Genomic DNA, 19,361 nt, shown 5'->3' on the forward strand with positions numbered 1-19,361 from the left:
ACATCCATACACAGCGCACACAACGCCTCTGCACTTACTCCTGATTTCCCTCAACATGGGGACAGAAGAGGTATCTGTCAATTCATTGGAGACCACAATAACTTGCATTACTTATTTGAAAAAGTAACTCCGATATTTTTTTTATTTTTTATTTAAAGGTAGTAATATTACTTTACTAGTTACTTGTAATGCGTTACCCCAACACTGGTCGCTAATGTGTGATGTGGCACAATGGGCACAACAGGCAATGATGTAGTCGAAAGTTTGTATAAAAAATAATTAAAAACAGGCTCAGTGTAACAAAACAAATGCGTTCTGTGTGATCTAGACCGAATGAATTGTGATTTATATTTTCTTTATTGACTGGTTTCCAAAACAAAGATAAACGAATTGCCCCAAAAAGTCACTTCCATTCATTTTTGGATGAACACAACCAGAACATCTTCAAATGTCACCATAAACTCATGGCAAGACAGAGATTAAAGATGTCTTGTTTCTCGCCTCGCCCTGTTGGGGTTGATTTACGAATTTGTGGTCTGGCAGCTGTCTGAAAGACACTGATCTTTTGTTTATCCCCACCTCATATCTTTAATATTTTAAATAATAATAATAACTCATCCTTTTATTTTAAACAGGCTGCACAAATAATTAGATGAAGGACGTGGCCAAATAATTCATTCATTTGCATCAAAAATGAATTAACAGTAAACAGTAAAGTGTTTTAATAAGCCTTTGAATCTGTTCTCAGGTAACTGCTGATACCCTAATTAAACAGCAGCAGCAGCCAGTACTTATCCTAATTTCTGCTTTTTAATTTCCCTGCAGTGTGTATGTGCTGTGGATCATTATTACTCATTCTGATTAAAGGGGCGAGATGTAACTTCAGAAATATTACTCTCAGTTCCCTGCTGTGTTTTTGGGTGAGGGGCTTGTGGAGGTGGGATGAGAGACAGGGAAAATATTTATTCACTGCCCTGGCAACTGGATCAGGCATTAATCTCAATTCACGGCCATGAATAACTTTCCTCTCCGTGTCTTTTTTGATTGCATAATGTTGACACCCGCGGTCAGTTCGCTGACTAATGCCGAGAGAGATGTATCATTCTGAGGTAGGGCCTGCTTTACGTTAGTAATCGCATTAAATAAATAGCCTATGTTAAATCCTCACAAGACTATTTTGACTTTGCAGTCTTTAATCCGAGCAATTATAAATAGGCTATATTTTGTATGTAAATCAATCAACACTAAGTATTCATTGTGTTTAAAGGAAATGGGCTTAAAAGAAAACGATCAACCAACCAATCACCGTCTGAAACTGTAGCCTTTGTAACACTGACACCCAGGGGCATCTGTTAGTATTTGTTTATTTTTGCAAAGTGGAACTATAGAAAGAACTTTGTTTAAATTTTAATTACATTTTTGCTTTCTCCTCTTGTCCATGTTAATGATTGGCAGGCTATATTTGTGTCATGAAAACTGATTTAGTGTCATATCAGATTAGACCAGTGATGAATAATGTTACACAAATCAGCACAGCTCAGCAGTTTATTAAAACTAAAGATATTAAAATCCACGTATGACTTGTAATTAAGCACATTCAAAGTGAACTCAGTGCCAATTTCTCCATCAGTCAGCCCTGATTACTGCTTCAGTTGGAGTTATTACGACTTTACAACCACTAAATCATTTTCAGATCAAAAGGCATTGTAATAACAATGACAAACATTTGTCACCTGGTGAAAATATAAGTAATCCATGAGTGATATGAATAGTAAAAGTTTTATAGGCTTAAACATGATTTGCATTTTTAATAACAATAAAAATGTCTCCACAATCTGATTTTGAAGAAATATCATAGTATAGTTCTACAGTGCATTCTATGAGTTGCAGTACCTGGCACCTCCGCCATCTTTCTGGAATGCTTCTGTTAAATACATCTACTGTAGTTTATTTCATTTGTATATTATATGTTGTGTAAATGTAATGTGTATCTTTGTTCTTATCTTTTAATAACAAAGAAAATAGTGACAAAGATTTTTATCTTCGCCACTTTGACCTAAAAGTCTGCCATTTTTTTTATTTTATATTTTGTTACCTTGTGTAAGGCTTTGTTTTTAAAATAGGGACATTAGTTTGGCTGTAATGCTCAGTCACTTGCAAAATAGTAAAAAAAAACATGAAAAAGAATCGTGAATTGTAATTTTCCTGAAAAAAATAGTGACACGTTTTTTTTCGTGTTGGTGTGCCCATGCCAGTGTCCAGTGTCCATGACAGAGTCCGTGCTGGTGTCCATGTCAGTGTCGTGCTGGTGTCCGTGTCGGTGTCCTTGTCAGTGTCGAGCTGGTGTCCGTGCCGGTGTCCATGTTGGTGTCGAGCTGGTGTTCGTGCCGGTGTCCATGTCGGTGTTCGTGACAGTGCCAGTGTCCGTGCCGGTGTCCGTGTCGGTGTGCCCGTGTCCATGTCGGGCACACCGACGTGTTCGTGTCTCTGCCCGTGCCGGAGTCCATGTCGGTGTTCTTGTCAGTGCCAGTGTCCGTGCCGGTGTCCGTGTCAGTGTGCCCATGCCGGTGTCGGTGTGCCCGTGTCCATGTCGGTGTTCGTGTCTCTGCCCGTGCCGGAGTCCGTGCCATTGTCCATGCTAGTGTCTGTGCTGTTGTCCGTGCCAGCGTGCGAGTGTGCCTGTGTCCATGTCGGTGTTCGTGTCTCTGCCCATGTCCTCCGTGTTGGAGTCCATGCCAGAGTCTGCGCCAGTGTCCATGCCGGTGTCCGTGCTGGAGTCCGTGCCGGTATCCGTGCCATTGTCCATGCTAGTGTCCGTGCCAGTGTCCATGTCGGTATTCGTGTCTCTGACCGTGTCCTCCGTGCTGGAGTCCATGCCAGAGTCTGCGCCAGTGTCCATGCCAGTGTCCGTGCCAGTGTCTGTGCCGGTGTCCATGTCCATGCCAGTGTCCGTGCCAGAGTCCGTGCCGGTGTCCTTGTCCTTGTCCTTGTCCGTGCCCGTGCAGGTGTTCGTGCCCATGTCCTTGTCCGTGCCAGTGTTCGTGCCGGTGTCCGTGCCGTTATAGAAAGCAGTTATTTAGTCCATGTCGGTGTCCCCTGCCAGTGTCCATGCCCGTGTCCGTGTCAGTGTGCCCATGCCGGTGTCCGTGCCGGTGTGCCTGTGTCCATGTCACATGTCGGAGTCCTTGCCAGTGACCGTGCCGAAGTCCGTGCCGGTGTCAATGTTGGAGTCCATGCTGGTGTCCTTGCCGGTGTCCTTGTCAGTGTCCGTGCCCGGCGTGCCGGTGTCCGTTTTCTCATCCGTGCCCTTGCCAGTGTTTGTGCCGGAGTCCGTGCCGATGTCCATGCCAGAGTCTGTGCCGGTGTCCGTGTCCTTGTTCGTGCTAGTGTCCTTGTCTGTGCTAGTGTCCGTGCCGGTGTCCGTGTTGGAGTCTGTGCTGGAGTACGTGCCGGTGTCCACGCCAGAGTCCGTGCCGGTGTCCATGCCAGTGTCCGTGTCCTTGTCCGTGCCAGTGTCCGCGCCAGTGTCCGCGCCAGTGTCCGTGTCCTTGTCCGTGTCCTTGTCCGTGCCAGTGTCCATGCTGGTGTCCGTGCCTTTATAGAAAGCTGTTATTTAGTCTGTGCCGGTGTCCTTGTCCGTGCCAGTGTCCGTGCCGGTGTCCGTGCCATTATAGAAAGCAGTTATTTAGTCCGTGCCGGTGTCCGTGTTGGAGTCCGTGCTGGTGTCAGTGTTGGAGTCCGTGTTGGAGTCCGTGCCGGTGTCCGTGCCGGTGTCCGTGTTGGAGTACGTGCCAGTGTCCATGTCGGTGTGCCCGTGTCCAAGTCCTTTGTTTTTAGAATAGGGACATTAGTTTGGTTGTAACACCGTGTCCTAACCAGACGCGATGCTATAAAATTCCAGCGACAAACAATTTGTCTGTCCATAGTAGACGCGACGTGACTGCGAGATGCCTCAAAATCAATCAAAACCCACATCCAATCAGAACAGCGTATGGGAGGGCTTTCGCGGCAAGTGCACAGCACCAGAGAGTAATCTTGACGGCAATGGCAAGAAAATGGATAAGTAGGCTACATAATCAAATTCACAAATATTACCCCATTTAAACATTATTAAAAATACATAGGCTACTTAGTTACTAAAACAATCTTTGTCAAAAATATACACTTGTTTGTTCACAGTTTGAACGTTCTTGTTTCCATTTGTTTCATTTCAAGATCTGAGGTGAATTATCCATTGTTGCTTTTACAGCTACAAAGCTGGGAAGCACTAAATGATATTCAAAGTCACATTGCATGCTTTTTACATTAAATAAAGCACATAAACAGTACCTGAGATTATCATTGCCACACTTTGTGTTTGTTGTTACAGCGCGACGTCGCAGAAAAATAGGAACCGTTTCTAAAATAGAATTGTCGTTGTCGCGGCTGGTTAGTACAAACTCTAATTAACATGGAAAAGATACCTTTTATCACGCGTCGCGTGTAGTTAGGACACGGTGTAAATGCTCAGTCACTTGCAAAATAACCAACATGAAAAAGATTCCTGATAAAATCGTGAATCGTGATTTTCCTGAAAAAAATCGTGATATGATATTTTTGCCATATCGCCCACCCCTAATATTTAGTGTATAAATTCTCCATATTTGTTATTGTATTCTGAATTAATCCAATAAGATTAGTAATTATTTGTGCAATGAGTGGCCTGGATACCTCTAGGCAGAGCCGCCTTAACCTATGTTAGGCCCCGGGGCTGAGAGGTTTTGTAGGCCCCCCATCCCCTCGATTTATAGAGTCTCATTTAAAAAAAGTGTAATATCTAGGTAATCTACATCACAAAATGCATTAGTTTCTTTCGAGACCTACAACAGTGAGTTTTCCCTCTTTGAGCCAGAAAACACCATAATATTGTTCATAACATATCACTGAGCCCACTTGAGCATAAACACAAGACACTTTATTTAACAATCACACACAGCAACTAAATTTCAACTTTATGCAAATGAGAAGCGATTTTTGCGAGCGACAACCAATAGGAAAGAAGCCTTTCAGTGGAGCTCAGCTCCCGTCACCGTCTCGAGTGCAGTGCAGGCAAGACAGAAGAGTTCAAGGGCGATTTCACTGTTTTATATGATTTGACTGTAACTAACCACAAACATGGATATAATAAAATGATGCATGGAAAAGAAACTGTCGACAGTCTCAGTGAGTTTCATTCATACATTTATAGATCGAGTGTTGTAGTTTTACGATGCAAGTTTAGCACTGCTGCAGTTCATTTTACAGTTTCCCCTGCATTATGTTGACTATTAGGGACAAGAAAATGTATTATTTGTCAAATTCGGATGACGTTTTAGTAATTTATGACAGTATGAGTGAGTTTAATTTATAGATTGATCGATCGTTAATCTATTATTTAATCCACTGAACACTGCTGTGTGGTAATATAAAAACACTCTCCCGAACAGCATACTGTTTCTTTCGAGCCTAATTCCTAGTCAAATTAAAATAATATAGTTAAAATACGTTTTGTATAGATGTGGCCAGACGGGCAGTCTACCAATAACATTAGAGCGACAGCACTACCAACGCCCACAAGCGACTTCACAGTATAGAGACTAGCGACATACAGCGACAAAATCTGACAAGTTACAAAACAATATGACCTTTTCAGCTCATCATGAACCTGAACATGGGAGGCCCCTGAACTTGGGAGGCCCCTGGGCTTCAGCCCAGGTAAGCCCGTGCATTAAGGCGGCCTTGCCTCTAGGCCAGAGGAGCTTATCCTCGTGAAGTATGCAGTCAGCATTTTGGAAAAGGTCTTTAAAGTTCACGAACTGACAAAACACACACCTTGTAGCCTGTTAAACTAGCACTTGAACACAAATGACTGTCTTTGACGAGTATGTTGACATGCAGGTGCGTGTTTAAACAGTAAAATGCATCAAAGCATTGTGAACATTTTAAGACAGGCACTTCTCCACTACATAGGCCTACTGTATTTAACGAGAATATTGAAATCATACCATCAATGTTGCATTTATATCCTTTAATATCATATATATAATCCTTTTTTTTTAGGTTATGCAATCTGACATTCGACTATCAACATTTATGAGTAGGCTACCGATAACAAGATCAAATCCACCTTCAGGCTATCATCTCGATTCCTTCTGTCTTTTTAGAAACCATACACAGTTTGTTGTTTATGTGAGATAATAATGGGCCCATGTGGAGCATGTCGTGTTAAAACAGGTTTGTGATCTATTGGATATGGATCACCCATACCTAAAAAAATTAAGCCATTGGACTTCTTGTTATTGATATATTTACTCTTGAAAAAATTTTCCAAAAGGAGGTTTTTGTGGCAATGTCTAGAGGATACATTTTAGGTTCCCCAAAGAAATTTAAGTAAACAGTTCTTAAAGGAACCACATTATTTTATTTATTCTTAGTGTGAGGAACATTTTAATAATCTGAAGAATCTTTTTCCTCTATAAAGAACCTTTTGTGCAAGGGAAAGGTTCCATGGATGCTAAAGGTTCTTCATGGAACCAGATACCAATGAAGAACCTTTTATTTGGGGGATTTTTAGTTTTCACTGCGGTCTGAAGAGGTATGAGTCCAGACAAAATGCAGCAACCTCATGAACTAGGCCAGACTTCTCTAGATCCTATTTTTGAAAAACTATAAATAGTAAGAGCAGAGGGCAGAAGGGATTATGACTCAGATTGTCTGAATGATTCACAGGCCTGAGTGATCGAGAGATGTATACGGTCGGGCAGGGGTTTCATGATCCAGGGACCCTCTCCCCATCCAGTCTCTCAGCCAAACAAGGGACCCCAAATGTTAAAATGCATATCATTAATGTCCCACATTTATTATTTGAAATATATAGAATATACAGTCAAACCAAGAATTATTCAGACACCAGATATCATTTTTGATATTTTTTTTACTAGTGGCATACATTTCATTTATGTCAGTGAGGATAGCAAAATAAAGTAAATGTTACATATTATACCCAAAATACCAGGATAACCGGTAAAATGTATAAAAATTTGGGACCAAAAATTGTTCAGACACTTTGACCTGACCATGTTTTGCTTAAGTTTTTTTTCTTTAATTGCAGATGCGACTTTTTTACACCACAGACCATAAATGTTGGTTTGATATGCAAGACTCTATATATGGAACATTCTGTGCACTAAATGTTGAATTATAGCAAAGCTCTTGATCTTGTTTCAAGCTAATTGATTCAGACATGGACTGATATGAATAATCTCTTGCCGCCAAAATAATCCTTGTGCTGAATCCCAAGACAGTAGAGCACCTTCACTGAAAGGTTGAGGTTTCTTTTACACTTTGGTCAATTTGAACTTAGTTTAACTAAGTTTTTTTCTGATATTTCTAAAGGGGATATACATTTGTGTCCTAAATCCGACATATTCAGTGTTGTATCATCATCTTGTAGGGCTTAAAGGTTTATTGGGATGTCTGAATCAGAGAGAACTCCAGGAAAGTGAAACTGCCCGATGTGATCAGCAGAGAAGCTTGTGTTTTTTATTGTCATCTTTTCGTGATGGGTCAACGACTCAGTGAGGATTCTGACGACAAAGAAATTGATGTTGCTGAACTGCAGGAGTGGTATAAAAAGTTTGTGGTGGAATGTCCGAGTGGAACCCTCTTCATGCACGAGTTCAAGAGCTTCTTCGGTGTAACTGGAAACCAGGAAGCGGCAGATTACATAGAAAACATGTTCCGTGCTTTTGATAAAAATGGGGTAAGTGATTCAATTTCAGTTACCTTACACAAAGTAGGCATAAACACTGTAGGAGACCGTGTAGACACTCAAAAATAACTTAATTTAATATAATATATATTCCTTTATATTATATAAAATAGAGGCATATTTAATATGTACATGAACTTAAAATTCTCAGTTCATTCCTATTCTCTCATTCACTTTTTTGTAGGACAACACTATTGATTTTCTGGAATACGTTGCAGCCTTGAATCTAGTTCTGCGAGGAAAGTTGGAGCACAAACTGAAATGGACTTTTAAAATGTATGACAAGGATGGGAGTGGCTGCATCGACAAAACAGAGCTCAAGGAGATTGTGGAGGTAATCATCCCTCGTGTCCTTTTCCCATTGTCAATCACACCGACTTAAACATTAAACGGTTGAGATTACAATTCTTCAGTGGTTTACTTGATTTAAGAAAAAAAGAATGAAAGCCATAATCATGTATTCTGGTTGCATTTGTACTGAGATTACAATTTCACGATGTTTACATTGGATTAACCCAGATGATAGCAGGACATCTGTGTGCAGAGATGATGTAACACTGTAAAGAAGAAATGTATGCATTTATGATTAAAATATGCACCTTTTACTTTACTTTTATAGTCAATCTACCGACTAAAGAAAGCCTGCCATGGTGAACTTGATGAGGAGTGTAACCTACTGACCCCAGATCAGGTGGTGGACCGAATATTTGAGCTAGTGGATGAGAACGGAGATGGTAAAACCTACTATGATTCATTATTTTTCTAGACAGTCACTAAACGGCTATAGCCAAACTCTAGGCTTTTTCCTTCTTTACATATCTGTGCTTAAAGGGAGCCTTTATAAAGCAGCTGATAATGAGTTTCTGTCCCGCGTCCACAGGGGAGTTGTCTCTGGATGAGTTCATTGACGGGGCGCGACGTGACAAGTGGGTCATGAAGATGCTGCAAATGGACGTGAACCCCGGGGACTGGATCAATGAACAGAGGCGCCGCAGCTCCAACTCCTGAACTCTACATTCACCAAAACAACCCTTAAATTAACCGACATATACATGTGCAGTTTCTCAACTACAGTTTTAGTCATGGTTCATGAAAGTGAATCTTGAGTCATCAGTACAAATTATATATAGCCTATATCTTTTTTCTTTTTTTTTTACCATAGTGTCTATCTCACGTTTATTTTTTGACCAACAGAATTCAGTTTATCTGGATGTATATATTCATGTTTTCTTTATTGTTTCTTCCGTTCTTGTTGCTATAGGATCTGTGGATGATTGATCTATTATTGACCTACTCATATTACTCTGTTTATAAATAACAGCCATCAGTTACAAATGGGCATATCTGATTTTTGTAAATATATGAATATTGTCTCTTGAATATAAGCCTCTTGAAGGTCAAAATTGTAAAAGTAATTGCATCTGTACATTTCTCAAAAATAAAACTCATCAATCATATATTAAATATGCTATAAATTAATTTTACCTTTTTCTCATTTCTTACAATCTCATGCTATAGAATTAGATACAATTTGGTGACATTTTTGTCAGTTGTGTTACATATAATCAATGGCAAAAAGAAAAAGTAATTCTACAGTAACTGCATTGCCAATCATATTGCAGACAACAGTTTTATTAAAACTGTGTTATCTGCTATATTGCTATCCCCTCACTGCAAATAACTTTTAGCCCCAGGATTGTCACTTTTTTTATATCAATGGTGCTACAGAAACATACAATTGTATTTTAAGTAGGCCTATTTTAACCCTAAAAATGGCTAGACCATAAAGAGAAATCAGAACATTTATTTATTGCTATTTTCCATATTCTTAGGACACAAATAATACAATTTCATGATTTAAAAAAAAAAACATGACTTTTTGATTTTAATATTTGTATACAGGTATAAAATCATTGAAAAAAAGAAAGCTTGTTTGGCAATGCGTGTTACAACATTATAACCAAATGTGAAAAACTTTATTCGCTGATTACTTAACCTCTTAACTGTCACGCCCCTTTTTGAGAATGGACATTTAAAATGCACTATTCAAGCTTAAATGGTTGTAATTCAAGAATACTTTGGAGTATAGACCTAAGTTTGGTCTTGTTTTAAAGGGAAAAAATAGCAGATTATTGCACTTCAGAAAATTAAAGTACGAAAAGTTATGGAAGTTTAAATTTACATTAAATCAAATATAATTTATTTAATATTTTTTCTTTTATATAAAATATATATTTTACAAAATATTTTTACTATAAAATTACTATAAAATCAAAGCCATATATCTAACGAAGTTGTGTTCTAAATTTGAAGTTGATATCACAAAAATTGAAGTTCCATGAGATTTTGTTTAGGCGTAATACCATAAATAGAATTGAATTCCATTGAATTTAATTGTATGCATTCTTCCATAACAAATTAATAAATTTCTGTCCAAATAACACTTCTGTCACAAAATATGGAACCTTGAGACTCAGACCTTTCTGACAGTATGTGTTTTGTCAAGATTAGAAAAGGTTTTGATCATAAATGATGCCCAAAAGGGGAAGAGCCTGATAAAATAATTTAGAGTACTGTTTCTATGGTAACGCAATGTCCAATTTCAAAACGGTTTTCACAGGATGAATTCTGAGATCGTAAGCTTTCAAATGATACCTAATTTATGATAACTACTAAAATATGTAATGTAATAAAAAAAAGCGATAAAAAAGATAATATTATATTTTAGAGGATAATATAATTTTTAGAGGATAATATTATTTTATAATTTTTATTGACAAATACTAGATTATATGTTATATTATGAACTTTTAGCATGAAAACCAACGTTTCAATTATTAAAAGTGTGTGCGTCAACTTTTTGTGACAAAGGTCAAAACTGTAGATTTTTACAGTAGCCTACGCTAGCGGGACGGTATTCTTTGTAAAATTCTGTTGAACAATAAGCATAATGCCTATTTATGAGTATATTATAGCCTACTGTATCATATTTAATACGCATATTTCAATGAATGGATATATACCCCCAAACTGGCGACACATCCTGGGAGATACAAACATTTACAGATAGGGCCTATAGGCTATTATGAAAAATTTACAAATTAAATTAATTAAATTTCAAAACAAACATAATAAGCTAACGCTTAACAACAACTTTTTAAACATGTAAATACCGTCCAAATATAGTAAATATGTGAAATATATCAACTATTATCTGAAGGCAAGTATTTCCCACTACATGTGGTCATGTTGTTTTTAATTGCTGCCCGTGAAATGAATGAACAAAGTCACAAGATCTAAATATTCTCAACAAACACCCTTTCAACATGAAACCAAGAAATGAGACCTACACTCTCAAATGTTTAGTATCCCCCAGGAAACGTCGCCCATTTTAGGATTTAAAATATTAATTAATATGTATTGATTAAAATGGATATATAGACAGGTTGCTCTTGCACTCCCTGACGCTAGATGGCACTCAAGCCTTTCAATACAACCAATTTAAACCTGAGCTTGAAGCCAAACTGAAACCAGTGTTTTCGTTTGGACACAGAACCACAGAACACACACTCAGCTTTATTGTTGAGGTAAGTTATCAGACCACCAGCTCTAACCGACACACAACGTATCTAACCAGGGAATCTCGAAGTACTTGAACATGTTATGTTTGTGCACCTTAGTTCTTCGTAAATGTTAGGTTGTCACTGTTTTTTGTATGTTGTAACTTTAGACAATGATTAATTGCATTTTCTGTTGACCAAAAAAAAAGAAAGAAGATTTTTACGGTTTCATGATGTATTGATTGACTATGAGCCTATTATACATTTTAGATATAGATAGTGGAAAAATACCCACAGTGAAGTCCCTGCTCAAACGTCAAAGATGGACAAGATTGTGCGGATGAAGGTATGGCAGATGTTTTCATTCGTGTAACATTATTTTTTTTACTTGCTGAGTCTTACTGTTTTACTTTTCAAATCTGTGTAAAGATTGCCCCTGCAAAAGCATTTGGAAATGATCCTCAAAATGAAAATGAAAGCAACTTGCACTAACCTTAAAATATGTCAGTGCCATTGTTTTGTCTCAAGATGCACATTAGGAAATGTTTTTTCTATGGCACTTTTATAAAAGCTACTTAAATGTCCTAATTTAACTAAGGTCTAATCCTGGCTTAATCTAAGCCCTGTCTGTGAAATCAGGCTTTTATGTTGTTCCTCATTTGTTGCAGGTCCCGTGCAGCTCAGGGTGGCAGCTGCTCCACATGACAGGAGATTTGTTCACCTGTCCGTCCACCGATGCCCTGGCGCACTGCATCAGTGAAGACTGCCGCATGGGAGCAGGGATCGCTGTGCTCTTCAAGAAACATTTTCGTGGAGTTAAGGAGCTTCTGGCTCAGAGTGAGTGTGAATAATCATTCCTGACAAGTGCACTTCATATAACACTCAAATCACACACATTTGATTCTCAGTTTTCTTCGCTGCCTTCCCTTTTCCGTAGATAAGCAACCTGGGGAATGTGCAGTCCTTAAAAGATCTGATCGTTTTGTGTATTACCTGGTAAGATGGATTTTCACATCTGTTCTATGTTTTACTAAATAAATTAGGATGAGAGTAGAGTTTTCTGGATTTACAGCTTTGTTTGTTCATCAAAAATGACCTTTTTTCCACCTTTTCCTGCATTAGGTCACAAAGAAAAAGTACAACCAAAAACCCACCTATGACACTCTCAGAAATAGCCTTGCGTCTATGAGGGAACACTGCTTGGCCAATGCCGTTAACAGTATATCCATGCCTCGGTAAACTGACACGTTTAATAATAGTGCTATTTTGAATATAAAAAATATTTTGCTCAATACTCATATATAGCTTGATAATTGCATTTTTCTCAATACCAATTTTGCGTAACTTTTCTTTTAAATTACTTTTTATTGTTCTGCTGAATAGACTGCAATAACTAAAGCCATTTTCTCTTGCTAGGATTGGCTGTGGTCTGGATAAACTGAAATGGGAAAATGTGTCTTCCATTATTACAGAAGTCTTCCAGGACACAAACATCTCCATCACTGTGTACTCAATCTAGACCACAGCAGGCCTGAAACTCACATTATTTCTAAACCCTTCTTAAAGAATGGTCAACGGTTTGCTTTTTGTTCCAATGGAATTTCACAACGTGCTGTGTGGTGGGTGTTTATTAGTCTTGTTCTGGATTGCATAAGCACTAAAGAATGTAAAAAGACTGTTCTATTTATATAGACTAAGAATTTCGATGTTCTTTTCACCACTAGAGGGTGCATTTCTGACTATTTTACTTTTCAAATCTGTCAATATTGTTCCAGATTACCTCTGCAAAAGCATTTAGAAATGATCCTCAATGGGGGTAAAAATGATTGTTTTATTTAATTGCTTGATTCTTAAAAAATGAAGAAATTGTTTAATTTTGTAAATAAAGTTCAGTATGTCTTCAAGTTCATATTTTTCCAGTAAAATATTACTAATTAAGTGTACCACAATATAAATGCACAACAAATGACCCATAAATAACAATTTCACAATTATTCTGAAATTATTATTTCCAATTGATTCTTTAGTATAGCAGTTCCTGGAGACGTTCAAAAGTTGTTGCTTAATTCGAACCGCTTACTAGCGTTCTACTTTTACCCTGTCTTTCTATGGCAGAAATGGTAAGAGTATTATGCAGTTTTGAAGTCATTTCGAAGGCTATGCCCTCCAAAGGTCGCATTAGTCACATGGATCATCGAGGCTCTATCGTTTAAGTGAAGCAGCCATTAGAAAAACTACAGTTATTCCTCGTGAGGAATAATTACTGTCATTTCTTTCGTACTTTGGAAACAAATGTAACCTGTGCGTGTAGCCTTCGAAATGAGACGCAACTAAAATGTGCAGTTTTGATCCACTGATTTAGTATATTATAAGCAGCGTTGAAAAGCATCATACCTTTATACCGCTGCCTTTAGATTGTGCTCATGATAGGAAATTGACTCATGTTTATTGCATTAACATACAGGATTTCAAAATATTAGACAAAATTAGAATATTTAACCATGATGCTTAGAGCAAAGCAAACTATATTTTGGTTTGCAAAAGAATATACTTGGAATTAACTGGAAAAGAATCTATTTCATGCTTGGAATTTACATTACACCCGGATGTTTGGGATCTAAAGATTTTCCTAAAATTTTACTCTATAAAATAGGAATATAACATATAACAATAGGATACCTCACTAAATACTACATGTGAGTGTGGTTTGAATTCATTAATTGGATTATAAACTTATGTAAAGTCAGCCATGTGATGTTACAAGAGAAATAGTGTTGACAGAAGAAACAACACTGCTAAAATTACAGGTTGATTGTAATAATTTGCTTTGAAGTACCAATTTCTTTAAAGGAGGTTCATTTGCGGTATTAAAAAATCTTAATCATAGGCCAGCAGCGGCTCTTTATCCTACTTTAAAATATCACGCAACTTCTCATCATAATAATCATAGCTATCTTGACAGTCTTCCCATGGTGCAAAGTTATCTTCCTCGTTCTCAACGAAAGTAGACCAAACATACGCAAAATCCACAGGCCTCATCATGCGTAGTTTACATCCCGCCCTAGCTAGCGCCTGAAGTCCGGCCTGTATCTCTGGTTCCTCCCACTGGAAAAGGCGGGAGCAGTGGATATTAAGGCGCAGTGACTTGCGTGCTTGCAAGATCTCGATAAGCTTTGCGGCGCAGGCTGCGCAAGGGCTCGAGGACGTGTACCAGGTCACTGTGTACTGGAGTGACTTGTCGTAATAGGCCAGCACCTGTTGAAAGAAGGCCTCTTCAGCGTGTGAACCCGAATGCTCATCCTCCAGGTAACCACGAAGGCCGTCTGTCCCTGTAGCGCCCCCTTGAATGTCTACCTGGTAGCACAGGAAGGTCTTATTGCGCCCGGAAGAATATTCCACGTTTTTAAACTGGAACTTGAAGAAGGTGGGGTTGATTCTGTCTCTGTGGGAAGGAGGAGGACATTTGGAGTCTTAAGTAATGCTTGACCATTTTTATAAGCTTTCCTGTTTTCTGATTTCAGCAGAATTCCAGCAATTAGTGCAAACAATGCCTAAGACATAAACTCACACGTTCCATTGTGAGAAAACTGGAATACACCACACAAACAAATTTTAAAACACTAGGCATCTTACACGTTTGTAAATGGTTACAGAGAAAAACTGGGCATCATACAAGACAGATTCACACATTAGTAGACTAGTTCTTCCGAACGCAACATACTCATGTAGAGACATGCACCTCGCTGCTAGGAGACACATGACAGATGAAAATAATGTGTTATAAAATATCAAACGTTTCTCAAACACATTCTCCGACTGATGAAATCAAGTCTGTGCCATTCATTAACTATGCGATTTTCTGTGAAATCTGTCATTTCTGACTGGCCAAAATCTGTAGACTGGCTCTTATTTTAATCAAAATCAGGCAAAAAAAAAAAAAAGAAGATGTGTGTTTAAAAAAAGGATCCATTAACTTTTGGCAAGAAGGGGTTTTGCTTGGGTGGCCACTAATAGGCCTACAGTGACTCAAAGGGAGTTAATAGGCTTGTATAGAGCTCTTTGTTGAAATATATTCTTATAAAATCTAGAGTTTAATTGTGATATTTGGAAGAAGCAATTGTCTGATAAGACAAAAACTTAACTTTTAGCCTCATGACACTACAAGACAAAGTCAATGGCCACTTAAACACCACACCTATGTGCTTGCTGAACACTGAACTTCAAAACCAGACATTAATGGTAAACAGGTCCTAACAGCTTCTACTCTTCAGAGAAGGATTTGCACTAAGTTGGATCATGGTTGTGGAGATTTGTGAAATGTTTTCACATTAGGCTCAGTAAACCTTATAGACCTCACTTAGTGAAGTCACAGAGCTCTTCTGCCCTGTAAATCTGTATGCTTGATTTTAAACTACTGTTGTTACTGTGGGTGTAGCTGAAATAGTGAAACTGGTTAATTAGTAGGCGGTGTCCACATACTTAGTCATTAAGTGCCAAAAGCATCATGGTTTAGGGATACGCCTACTAGTCTGTGGCAAGGACAGGAAAAATCATAAAGACAAAAAAGAGAAATTGATTGCGCTGAATAGCACACATATAAATCCTAAAGAAAGAAAAAAAAAAACAAAAAAAAAAACACTGGGGTTTAAAGCAATGCCCTGGATTGGTCTAATTCACATTGTTGCCCAGCATGATGGAATTTGAGATGTATCTGTTGTCAGAGGGGATCCAACCATGTATTATTTCTAGTGATAAATACTCATGCATTAAGTTCTAGTCTATCATAAAGTTTTAATTTGTTAAAATGTATTTTAAGTGAAGTAATCTTAAAATCGATTGTGGTGTCATTCATGCTGTATAATAAAATGTGAAACAGTTTATCTACAATGTTGTATAGAGAAAATTCTTCTACCTTGATGAAATGCAAATTTTTACACAACATTTATACCATGCTGTTGTGAAAAGATACCCCTTAAACATGCATTTTAGTATCTTAAAGTAGTAATAAAGTAGTAAAAAAAAGTTCCCATTAAATCGAAATTGAAGTTTTTTGGCTTTTAGTATGAATTTTAGACTTAAGGTTATCTATAGCTAGTGTGCTCCAAAACAACGCCAAAATTCGTGTTTAGAAGATATAAGCATTCAAAACGAAGTCACTTACTTCCGCCAATATGGATCAATGATTTAAAATCGGTCACTTGTTACTATTTAGGCTACTATTTTCTACATGGTGAATGGCACATAGCGCCCTATAGGGGATAGGGAGCGATTTAGACCGTGTAAATATGCTTTTCATTGGGGTGAATGAAGTCTGGTTTGGCATTAGTGTCACGTGAACCGCCGCAACGCGCACACAGTCTGCTCCGGTTCAGAGACACGGATCATATGCGCAAACCGACCGGACACATTTGAACTCTGCACAGAATGCTACATTTTTTAATTATATGGAGGAGATTAGAGAAGAAACGGTTATAGGAATCTGCAGCCTTACCGAGCTCAATGGCTCTGGCCAATATGTTATAAAAGAAAAACGCTATTGGCTATTTTTAAAAAGTCCTTTAAAAAGACTCTTCCTGTTTCAGTGGAAATTACCAACGAAGGCGCTTCAGTTGGCCTTGAGGTAGGCTACTAAGGAGGAACCATTTAGGTGTAACTAAGGTACAAAGTTGTCCCATTAAAGGTAGGCTACTGACCCAATGAAAAGCTATTTTTGCTATAAAAAAAATGTATGAGGGTGTATGACTGTTCTCACTGAGTGATAGAAATAGGGGTTACTATAGGTTCCAGTGAGTATAAGTGAAAGATGTGTGACTCACCCTACAATGATCTCAAATGGAGGCAGCTCCATAGGCTCCAGCTCAAACTCCTCATCTTTGACAGGGCCTTTGGCTCCTTCTGCTCCTTCTGCTATCTCCCCATTTCCTTGTGGCATCTCCTCATCTTTTTGCTGATTTTCTGGGGTCGTCTCCGGCTTCTTCGTCATCTTTTCATCTTTAACCTTGTTCTTTTCTTTCTCCTTTTGAGGTTTACTCTCTACTTTCTCCACTTTGTCCACTTTCTTCTCTTTCTTTTTCATCCCACTGCCTTTACTGGGAGTCTTGCTTTCCTTTTTGTCCGCCATGATTTAGCTGTGCGATGAAATGAGTCTGCTAGATGGGAGCGTGTGAGGGGTGCTGTTGATTCAGTGTGTGTGAGTCAGAGAGATGACAGCCTGACTATGTTCCTAAGTCTGAGAGTTAAAGATGAAGATAAAGATAACTCACTGTCACAAACAGGAGCTGGTCAGAGAACGCACAAGGGAGGGAGACTGAAAGGGCAGCTGCTCTCTTGTTTCAATGCTATAAAAAGGCCAAAGTATAATAAAGAGGGGGGTTTTCATACATTCATTGTTTAAACACACCACCACCCATTTGTTCAACAAGTGCTTCAACTAGCCTTTTTTCCAGCTCAGTTTCAAATATGTAATGAGTATTGACATATAATCAGGTATATAACCAGGCATTTTCCTTCCCTTCTGATCAGGATATTATTGCTGTTCACACACCAACAACAGGCAGTTTATTAATAACTGTTGTTTGGCAGAGAGTTCAGAATGACTCAGTCTCTTCACATAGTGAATGCCATATTCAGTTTAGGCCCTTACGACCCTCACATCAAGGTCGTCTAAAGGTCAGCATTGCACTGGTCTGTCCCTGAAAAACTCTTTTTTTTTTCTTTTTTTTTTTCTTTCTTTCACTTACCCATTGGCAAACTGTGTCATTATTGTTTACAGATACTTGAGTTGTGTTGGAGGAACTGAGTCACTTTCTAGAAGATAACCTTTTGCGGTGTGAAATACAGTGTATTTTAAGGTTATATTCTTGTACAGAGTGCTGATGTCCTCACTCTACCCATTAGAGTCATTACTAGTTCCCTTCTAGCTTTTGTACACATTCTTGAACTTCTTCCAGAGCCGGGAAACCTGGGAAAGTCCAATGGTTTTGGCTGTTTAGAATACTAGCATACTTACTGAATACTGCGCACTATACACTGTGTACTGCCTACTATTTAAAAAATATATACTATGTGAAACAGAAGGCATTTTCCATGTTAAAAATTACCATCACATGTTTAATTCCACAATTCTGCCCAGCATCTTTTGGCTAATATTCTGGTTCATCCATAACAATAGAACAAAGAAGATAGTAGGCTCTGTTAGGCTACTTCACATTTTTAGCAAATGTAGTATGCCATTCGAGTCCTTAACATAATGAGCATAGTATACATAATACTGCAGCAATAGTAAGAGTATAGCAGTCCCACATCTCTGACCTATAGGCTACAATGGTTTTTGACCATAAAAAGCAGGTGCATTACTAGGGTATTTATTTTAAGAGTCATATTAAGTCTATTGCTATAAAGGTTGTATGAATACAGAATACATCTTAAGAACAGAAATGTTTGATCAGTTATGAATTGTTTAAATATAGATCCGAGTAGCTGGTGTTGGGTCATGTATCGTCCATTATAAAAGTGGACGTACACATTGTTTAGTAAAATACAATCTCACCTCCCCTGAGCCACATTAGCTGAAGAGCTGCTTCTCAAACAGATCTGGTCTGAATTGTACTGTTGATCCCGCTATGGGACGTTTTTCGTTCACATTAATTAATTATATCAGTATGCTAGATTTATTTTATCTGCCTTTGACAGATAACATCAAACTCTTGATAACTGAAGTGCATTATGGGTATAACCATCATTTTGGTGGTATGCTGTGGTCTGATGTACTAAAATCGTAAAAGTTTTTCCTTTGAGTTTTTCGTGCACGCTCCTATAGACTCGTGTAACTAACTGAATGGCCAAAACGCATAATAAGTTTCAGTTTTTAATTGAAAACGGTGTCGTGTAAACAGCTCCTAAAGCAGCATAAATTTGATTTTGAATTTTATAAGCTCTTTGTTATGCATAACAGAAAATAGTTTTTAAATTACTTAAACACTAGCCTACATTTGTCAAATGTTCCAGTCTAC

General features: G+C 38.1%; 3 protein-coding genes across 4 annotated transcripts; 2 read left to right on the forward strand and 1 right to left on the reverse strand.

Annotated features, from left to right (window-relative positions):
• The first annotated feature begins 1,086 nt into the window (after positions 1 to 1,086).
• Positions 1,087 to 9,256, forward strand: guca1b (guanylate cyclase activator 1B). 2 transcript variants are annotated; one of them, XM_082146165.1, is made up of 5 exons: positions 1,087 to 1,109; positions 7,472 to 7,780; positions 7,974 to 8,123; positions 8,409 to 8,523; positions 8,670 to 9,256. In XM_082146165.1, the coding sequence occupies exons 2-5, from the start codon at positions 7,580 to 7,582 to the stop codon at positions 8,795 to 8,797; spliced, it is 594 nt and encodes a 197-aa protein (XP_082002291.1). In that variant the 5' UTR covers positions 1,087 to 1,109; positions 7,472 to 7,579; the 3' UTR covers positions 8,798 to 9,256. The 2 variants fall into 2 exon arrangements, with proteins under 2 accessions (XP_082002291.1, XP_082002290.1); XM_082146164.1 differs by lacking the exon at positions 1,087 to 1,109 and adding an exon at positions 6,820 to 7,342.
• A 2,032-nt stretch (positions 9,257 to 11,288) lies between these two features.
• Positions 11,289 to 13,258, forward strand: oard1 (O-acyl-ADP-ribose deacylase 1). The gene is made up of 6 exons (XM_082146352.1): positions 11,289 to 11,376; positions 11,620 to 11,695; positions 12,018 to 12,186; positions 12,287 to 12,345; positions 12,472 to 12,584; positions 12,766 to 13,258. The coding sequence occupies exons 2-6, from the start codon at positions 11,672 to 11,674 to the stop codon at positions 12,866 to 12,868; spliced, it is 468 nt and encodes a 155-aa protein (XP_082002478.1). The 5' UTR covers positions 11,289 to 11,376; positions 11,620 to 11,671; the 3' UTR covers positions 12,869 to 13,258.
• Positions 13,259 to 14,152: 894 nt separating this feature from the next.
• On the reverse strand, positions 14,153 to 18,054 carry apobec2b (apolipoprotein B mRNA editing enzyme, catalytic polypeptide-like 2b). The gene is made up of 2 exons (XM_082146346.1): positions 17,166 to 18,054; positions 14,153 to 14,791 (listed from the first exon to the last, which is right to left on the reverse strand). The coding sequence occupies exons 1-2, from the start codon at positions 17,468 to 17,470 to the stop codon at positions 14,257 to 14,259; spliced, it is 840 nt and encodes a 279-aa protein (XP_082002472.1). The 5' UTR covers positions 17,471 to 18,054; the 3' UTR covers positions 14,153 to 14,256.
• Between the last annotated feature and the right edge of the window lie 1,307 nt (positions 18,055 to 19,361).

This window comes from Leuciscus leuciscus, assembly GCF_965113295.1.
Source record: "Leuciscus leuciscus genome assembly, chromosome: 18".
NCBI classification, from domain to species: domain Eukaryota; kingdom Metazoa; phylum Chordata; class Actinopteri; order Cypriniformes; family Leuciscidae; genus Leuciscus; species Leuciscus leuciscus.